General features: G+C 33.9%; 1 protein-coding gene and 1 long non-coding RNA gene across 2 annotated transcripts in view; both read left to right on the plus strand.

Moving 5' to 3' along the window:
• LOC131995852 (uncharacterized) overlaps positions 1–3355 on the plus strand; it is a 41107-nt gene extending 37752 nt beyond the window's left edge. Inside the window, exon 3 of the long non-coding RNA XR_009397651.1 lies at positions 3145–3355. This is a non-coding gene — a long non-coding RNA (uncharacterized LOC131995852). The remainder of the gene's footprint in view (positions 1–3144) is intronic.
• A 1589-nt stretch (positions 3356–4944) lies between these two features.
• Positions 4945–8546, plus strand: LOC106081739 (eukaryotic translation initiation factor 4E-binding protein). The gene is made up of 2 exons (XM_013243916.2): positions 4945–5450; positions 7690–8546. The coding sequence occupies exons 1-2, from the start codon at positions 5312–5314 to the stop codon at positions 7896–7898; spliced, it is 348 nt and encodes a 115-aa protein (XP_013099370.1). The 5' UTR covers positions 4945–5311; the 3' UTR covers positions 7899–8546.
• The last annotated feature ends 308 nt before the right edge of the window (positions 8547–8854 follow it).

Below are 8854 nucleotides of genomic sequence, written 5' to 3' on the forward strand. Positions count from 1 at the left end.
GGAGTTGCAAGTCGCCAAGTTTGTTTCTCTTTCCAGTTACTTGCCATCATATTCTGGTCTAGGGAGCATTGGGCCTTCGCCGTAGAGAGCTTCTTTTCTAACGGTCGCTCTCCTGTTATTCCGCAACGTGCCTTCCACGTTCACTGTGAAATTCCCCACAGTTTCGTTCCTGGCAGTAACTCGATTCTGTCGTGGGTTAACCCATTTCGGGATTGTGAATGTGTCGCTAATTGGACTTCAACGGACTGTCAGAAATCTGGAACTTTAAAAAGAGTGAGGCAGATAGGTGTGTATTCTCCGCGGTAATTTATGAGACCTCTGTCGTTTGAAAGATGTGGTTTCTGCAAACACAGCACGACACTCAATGAATTTGTTACGACAACATTTCCTCGACTGTCTCATCTCTCTCAGAGGCGATCTCCAATGGTCGGCACTCTCTCCAGATTTGAGCTCATGCGATTTTTTTTAATTGGGTTATTTGAAATCCCCGGTTTATATTGATCGACCAAGGACCATAGCGCACCTCAAGAAGGTTGCCATTACCCCGATGTTATTTTCAAGACTGAATGAAAAAAAATTGGGATGAAAAAATTCAGCCGTGCCGAATCTTATATACCCTTCAACATGGATCGAATTTGTCAAGTTCTTTGCCCAGTATCTCTTTATAGGCAAACAAAGGATAAGGGATAAAAATTGCCATGCTATTAAAGCCATATCAGGTAATGGACCGATTCAAACCAGACTTGGTTTGGAGACCATAGTAGAAGTCATTGTGCAAAATTTCAGCCAAATCGGATAAGAATTGCGCCATATAGGAGCTCGAGAAGTAATATCGGGAGATCGATTTATGGGAGCTATATCAGATTATAGACCGATTTAGACCGCATTTAGCATATTTAACAATTGAAGGTCATAGGAATGTCGTTGTACAAAATTTTAGGCAAATCGGATAAGAATTGCGCCCTCTATAGGCTCAAGAAGTCTAATCGGGAGATCATATAAGGTAATGAAGCGATTTGAACCATTCTTGACACAGTTATTGGGAATGAAACCAAAACACCTGATGCGAACTTTCATATAAATCGGATAATAATTGTTTTCTTTAGAGGCTCAAGAAATCATTCAAACCATACTTGGTTTGGAAACCATAGTAGAAGTCATTGTGCAAAATTTCAGCCAAATCGGATAAGAATTGCGCCCTATAGGAGCTCGAGAAGTAATATCGGGAGATCGATTTATGGGAGCTATATCAGATTATAGACCGATTTAGACCGCATTTAGCATATTTAACAATTGAAGGTTATAGGAATGTCGTTGTACAAAATTTTAGGCAAATCGGATAAGAATTACGCCCTCTATAGGCTCAAGAAGTCTAATCGGGAGATCATATAAGGTAATGAAGCGATTTGAACCATTCTTGACACAGTTATTGGGAATGAAACCAAAACACCTGATGCGAACTTTCATATAAATCGGATAATAATTGTTTTCTTTAGAGGCTCAAGAAATCAAGATGCCATATCTGTTTATTTGGCAGCTATAACAGTTTATGGACCTATTTGAACCATATTTGTCACAGTTGTTGGAAATCATAACGAAACACGTCATGCAAAATTTCAACCAAAACGGATAAGAATTGCGCCCTCTAGAGGCTCAAGAAGTCAAAACCCCAGATCGGTTTATATGACAGCTATATTAGGTTATAGACCGATTTCAATCAAACTTAGCACAGTTGTTGGAAATCATAAGAAAACACCTTTTACCAAATGTCAGCTAAATCGGATAGAAATTACGCCCTCTAGTGGCTCAAGAAGTCTAGATTATAGATCGGTTTATATGGCCGCTATATCATGTTATGGAATGATTTGCACCACACTTAGCACAGTTGTTGGAAATCATAACGTATCACGTCATGCTAAATTTCAGCAAAATCTGATAGGAATTGCGCCCTCTAGTGGCTCAAGAGGTCAAGACCCTAGATCGATTTTTATGGCAGCTATTTCAGGTTATATACCGATTCGGACCATACTTGGCACAGTTGTTGGAAGTCATAGCAGAACACTATGTGCAAAATTTCATCCAAATCGGACAAAAATTGCAGCTTCCAGGGTCTCAAAAAATTAAATCGGGAAATCGGTTTATATGGGAGCTATATCATGTTTTTGACCGATTTCGACCGCACTAGGCGCAGTTGTTGGAAGTCATAACAGAACACTATGAGCAAAATTTCAGCCAAATATGACAAAAATTGCGGCTTGTAAGGGCTCAAGAATTCAAACCGAGAGATCGGTACACATGGGAGCTGTATCATGTTTTTGACCAATTTGAGCCGTACTAGGCGCAGTTGTTGAATGCCATAACAGAACACTATGTGCAAAATTTCATCCAAATCCGACACAAATTGCGGCTTCGGGGGCTCAAGAAGTCAAATCGGGAGATCGGTTAACATGGGAGCTATATCCAAATCTGAACCAATATGGCCCATTTGCAGTCCCAAATAACCTACACTACTCTTAAGTACCTGTGCAAAATTTCAATCGGCTAAGTTTACGTGTTCGACCGCTATCATGATTTCGACAGACGGACGCTTGGTCGGACGGACGGACGTGGCTAGATCGACCCAGAATGTCGAGACAATCAAGAATATTTATACTTTATGGGGTCTTAGATGAATATTTCGAGGTGTTAGAAACGGAATGTCTTGATTAGTATAGCCCCATCCTATGGTGGTGGGCATAAAAATCGTTTACTAAAACGTGTTTTTGCAGTGGGGTATGTAGACTTTTCCGTGCCACTGCATATAGCTGCCTTGTATATAAATCTCCTTATTCGATTTCTTATTGCAAAAATGTAGTACTTAGGCCGGTATTAGACCCTTGAAATCCATGCCAAATAGGTCTAAATCGGTCCATATTTAGATAAAGCTGCTATAAAGACCGATCTCCCCTTGGAACTTCTTGATCAAAAACATAACGTAGATTTTAAACGATTGATTGATTACGATTGAGCTGACAAAAAGTTTCTTTCCCGCTTTGGATATAGTTCCGCCGAAATTAAGGCGTTTTTAATAGTTTTTTTAAGCACAACTTGGCGTTATTTTGTTAAAAAAAATTTTCAATATTTTGCCGATTTTTTGAATTGTAGTGCCGAAACTGCCGATTTATTTCTTTAAACGTGCTGATTATTCCCTGATATGTTGATACAAGGTCTTCTACAATAGCATCGGAGAAAAGGTGCCCTGCACTCAAGCAGAACTTGGCTTGCCGAGCTTTGAACGCACTAGGAAATCTACCGTTACTCTTATTAACACTTTAATGCCATTTATAATTTTTATTTAAAATAAGAAAATCTTTCATACATTCTAGCATTTTTTTTTTCATTGTTTTCGTGTACAGAGAACAGTTGATTGGTTTGGAAAATTTTGCGAAATCGTTAAAAAAGTCCATAAAATTATTACGTTTTACAATTTTGGTTAAGCTAATTCACATTTCTATATATATTTGTAGGTATATGTTGCATAAAATTTATTTGAAAGAGAACCACACAAACAAAAGCAACAACAATTTGTTTGTTGAGCAGCGATAACGGTAAATAATGAGAAAAACAAATTGTTTACAAACAATAATTTCACATTTGGTTGTTGTTGTTGGTTTGGTTTCCCTCCACATGTCATAGAATACGAATATCGGGTTTTTTGGTTATTTTTCGCTATTTTTTTTACCAAAGTCAATGAATGGAAAAATGACCTTGGGGCCAAATACAACGATACCATACAGGGGGCAGTGACATTTCATATGCACGAAATTGGGTGAAAAATACACAAATGCCGGTATGGAAATAAATTTAAGCAAACACAGTCACACAGTTAATGATTATTAGAAAAAAAAAGCAATAGATTTATATAAACAAAAAATTAAAAATTAATGATTTTTTTCAACAAAAATCTATTTCTTTTAATTTTGGAAAAATTGAAATATTTAACAAATTAGCAAAGGATTTTCAATTTCTTTCAACACTTGACACATCTGCTGTATTTTTCACTACCGATATCGATGCCACAATATTATTAACTGTGAGTAATTGTTATTAAACTTTAGAATATAGAATTGGGCGGAAAACATGTTTTTCTCCATAATACCTATCTGTGTATACTCTAAGCGTTCTAAGTTCAAAAATTTGTTTTTTGAGAGAAGCCTTACAAACCGCAACACTCATCAAGAACATATAAACAACAAACAGCCACCAGCAAGCAGAATTTGTTGTTGTTTTTCAATGCTTCTAAAATATTTCAGCTAGCAAAAAAAGAGTGCGCAATAGATTTTATATGTATTTGGGGCCTAATAAACACGTTGTACGTAGTACGTTGACGTTGACGTTTGTTTTTATCATCAAAAAAATGCTCAACAAATGGTATAAAAAACCTACTAAACAGGGGGAGCAGAGCCAAAGGCAGCCGCAGCCGCAGCAGCAGCAACAGAGAAACGAAAATATAAACATCAACAAGCCAAGCCATCAACAAAAACAACTCTTTGAAAAACAACAATACTCGTATCCCTCCAACACCATCTCACCATGCATTCATTAAGTAGGTAAGTATGTATATGCCAATAACAAAAAAACACGCCATTGAAAATCTAACACTACCTTACATTTGTTATTTCAAACAAAAGGGGAGAAAGAAATAAGTGTGAGCTAAAGAGCGAGAGAGAGAGAGAAAGAAACCCAGTCAGCATGCCTGTTGAGAGAGAGTAAAAAGAAAGTACACGTCTCTGCTATTGTCCTCGGCTCTGCTGTCTCTCCCTTGCTTAGAATATGGGTGAAGAATTGTTTGTTTGGCGGCGTATATGCGCGCACACAAACACACATACCCACTCATTTCTTATGCTCGCCACATTTTGCCGGTGCTTTCTGGCACGTTCGCCAGCCATATAAATACCGGCATGAAACACCCCACAGAACAACATTTCACCAACGACTTTCAAAACAGTCAGTTGTAGCGCGCTTAGCACACAAGCAGCAGAATATAACCCTCTGATATTATTGTTGTGTACTCAACCGTCAGTCAGTTCTAAACAGAAGGAAATTCATAGCGTTTTTCAATTCTCTCAAAAAGAATTTGAAGTGAAAATAGTGTTCTTGAAAAAAGAAAATCAATAGCCCTAAAGAAAAGATTCTTTTAAAAAAAGATCTTAAAAAAAAGTGATATACCAAAAAACTAGCAATTAATTCACCAAGTGAAACCTTTAGTGAAAGGAAAAAATTAGTATTTTCTAATTGTTAAAAAAAAGAAACAAAACCAAACTAAGTCAACATGTCTGCTTCACCCACTGCCCGTCAAGCCATGAATGTGCCCCAGAAGACCAAGAGAATCACCATTTCCGATCCCATTCAAATGCCGGAAGTCTATTCATCAACACCCGGTGGTACCTTGTACTCAACTACTCCTGGTGGTAAGTATTTTGAACAAAAATTATAGGCAATTTTCAATAAAAACATAAAGGAGTTCAGTTTTTTCAAATGTAAATTTCAAGGTTAGGGAGAACATTTTAGCCAAGGTCAGTTTTTAAGGTGAGGTGAAAATAAAATAAAGCAAAGATGTGCTCTAGGTAAAAGTTTATAGAATTTTAAGAAGTGATAAAATAAAGTTAAAAAAGTGCTACCATAGCCAAAAGCCACCACATGGAATGGTGAATTAATATGTTATATTAGAATATAAACAAAACTATAAAAGACAATCAAAGTCCAACACATTTTGTGCATTTCAAGGCTTTTATGTAGCCAACATATGGAATGGTGAATATAAAGTTTTGGTGAAATGTGGTGAAAAATTATTAAATATTCAATATTGGAGGCAAACAGATAATTTGGAAAACTTTTGAAGACATAGAAAAAGTTTAATTATAAAAAGTTCAGTTTTTGTGGTGAAATTTGTAAATTGGCCAAATTTGTTTAGGATTTTTTTTTTTTAAATTTAAAATCACGAATATCTAAACTTTTCAAGTTCACTGAGTGGTGAATATATTTTATTGATAAATAATGGAAGAAAGTTTAAAAAATTTGAAAATTTGCCTAAATTTGATACATTGAAAATTTTTTCAAGATTTTTTTTTTGTAGCCAGCACATTGAGTGGTAAAAACAATTTTTACTAAAACAAACATAGTATATTTGAAACTCATTATATTTTAAAGTATAGTGATATATATTACAAAATTTTTTAAATTTTTGTGGTAACATTTGGTAATTAATGCAAATTGCTTAAAAAAATAGTAAAAGGAAAAAGATTTTCAGCCAAAAGATTTTGTGTATGAAAAATATACAAATAACCTCAATAAAAAACAGTGAAGTGTTTTTTACATAAATAACTAAAAATAACGAAGTTAAAAAAAATATTAATATATTCCACATGCAGTGTGGTGTGCATGATCAAAATATATTTTTCTTAACATTTGATAAAACAAAGTTAATAATTTCAAAGCACACCATATTTTGTAGTAAATCTTAATAAATTTCAAATCCACCACAGTGGTGAATATAAACAATGTGGAGAATATGTTAAATAATCATAAATTTTAAAATTTTTTACCAAAATTTAACTTAATTCAAACTCACCACATATGATGGTGGTGAATGTGTCAAAAAATTCCAAAATGTCCAGTTTTCCCCTAACATTTGATAAAACAATGTTAAAATTTTCATATCACAACATATTTTGTAGTAAACCTTAATAAATTTCAAATCCACCACAGAGTGGTGAATATAAAAAATGTGGAGAATATGTTAAATAATCACAAAATTTCAAATTTGTTGTGACACCTCATGTTTGGTACCAAAACTTGACTTATTCCAAATTCACCACTTATAGTGGTGAATATAAAAAATGTGGTGAATATCTCGAAAAATCCTAAAATGTTCAGTTTTCCTCTACAGTTTGAGGGAAATTAGTTTCCAATGCTTTTGCTTTGACTATAATGTGGAAAAAATACCTAAAATTATTAAATGTCATCACAGTTTGACGAAAAATCTGATGCAATTTTTGTGGGTTTTTTTAATTTTTCGCCATGCCATTTCCTTATTAACATTATTTTCTAAATTCTAGATAATGCAGTCCAATAATTTATTTCATGTTCCATTTACTATAAATAAGCGAAATAAGTCCGGCTCGAGCAATTTTTTTTTTTCATTTTTGTTATCAAATCTTTTAATGACCTTGTGAAATTTTGGCAATAAAATGATGCAATATTTTTTTTAAATTTGTATCACTATAAGGAAATTGACGTCAAATTCAGAGGCTAAAACACCAATCGCATTATTAATCACATTTTTTTTAATTAAGGGGCCTGATACCTCTCTAAGAAACACTTATTTCATGCTAGGGTCCTAACCTTACTCAAGATATGAGTCACTTTGTTGTTTGTGGAACACAAAAATTGTTGATAAGATAGTGAAAAGGTGTCGCAATTGCAAAATTTCTGACTAATAAATAAATTAGTAGTTATCGGGGTCAGTGGTGCTTATGGTTAGGAATTATATAAGAAAATTAGACAAGAGTCTTTAGCAAACTATTGGGCAAGGTCAACAATGGTGGTGAAATACACATTTTAGTAAAATTGAGCTCCGTTGACTTTTATTTTTTTTAATTTTTTTAAATTTTTTTAATAACTATTTTTTGCTTTTCCTTCTCTTTTTAGGCACCAAATTGATTTATGAGCGTACTTTCCTCAAAAATCTCCGCCAGTCACCTTTGAGTCAATCACCACCCTCCAATATTCCCAGCTGCTTGCTGAAGGGTACCCCCAGAACTCCCTTCCGCAAGTGTGTGCCACCACCATCGGATTTGGTGAAGAAGACAGAATCCATGAAGATCGAGGATCAAGAACAATTCCAATTGGAATTGTAATTCTCATATACATGAATATATGGGGTATACATTTAAGCATAAAAACAAAATCCCTGCCAATTAGTAAAGAAAAGGAAAACCAAAATTCATCACAAACTATGATCATCACCATCACCAATGGCCCCCGCACCTCTAACAACACCAAAAGGGGGGTCAACAGACTAATTGTAATTAAGCCCAGATGCTTTAAGGAACTAACAAAGAAAGAAACCCCATGATATGGATTATTGGTAACCAATAATTCCAAATAATAACAACCACATATATGCGCCTACTGTTTAACTATGGAACATGAACAACCATCAACTTTGTACTTCGCTAAAAATTCCAAAACTGTTTTCTCAATATTTCTACACAAGGATAGGTGTAAATTCCCATTTATACCAGTGTTGTGTTCACTACAAAAAAAAAAGCAAAAAAAAAACAGAAAACAGTTTCCTTTTTTCAAAGAATACAAAAATACATAAAATACACAAAAATACCAAAAAAAAAAAGTTTTCAAAACTTTTTTTTTGGTATGCCGTCTCCTTTTGTAGTCATCATCATATTAATTAGTTAATAAGTTTGCGCCGCCTTCCCCAACCATCCTGAAGAAAACAAAAAGCATTTAGTTTAAGTTTGTGTTTCTTTTTTATTTCCTTTTTTTTTTTTAAATAACTTTAAACTTTTTATTCGTTTAAAAGAAAAATTTAATATAATTTGTTATTTTCGGTCATATTGACTGGACTCCGTTTGTGTATTGAAACCCGCCTCCCCCTAAAAAAAATCATCGAATCCAAGTTATATTTTGTACTTTTAATTTGTTCCTTTTTTTATTTGAGAAATTTTGTTGTAAAAATTTTTTATTTTTTTTTTTAAATTGAAATTAAATATTATTTCCTTATTTGCAAATAAATAAAACATCATCATTATTATTATGGCTTAATATTTAGAATTTAAGAAAATATTTTTTTATA

Source organism: Stomoxys calcitrans, chromosome 3 (genome assembly GCF_963082655.1).
Source record: "Stomoxys calcitrans chromosome 3, idStoCalc2.1, whole genome shotgun sequence".
In the NCBI taxonomy this organism is placed as follows: Eukaryota; Metazoa; Arthropoda; class Insecta; order Diptera; family Muscidae; genus Stomoxys; species Stomoxys calcitrans.

What these genes read in the sequence shown, in the direction of transcription:
- LOC106081739 (XM_013243916.2), top strand. Translation starts at nt 5,312, where the DNA reads ATGTCTGCTTCACCCACTGCCCGTCAAGCCATGAATGTGCCCCAGAAG. An exon ending in GTACTCAACTACTCCTGGTG is followed by an intron (nt 5,451 to 7,689) that starts GTAAGTATTTTG and finishes TTCTCTTTTTAG; the next exon opens with GCACCAAATTGATTTATGAG.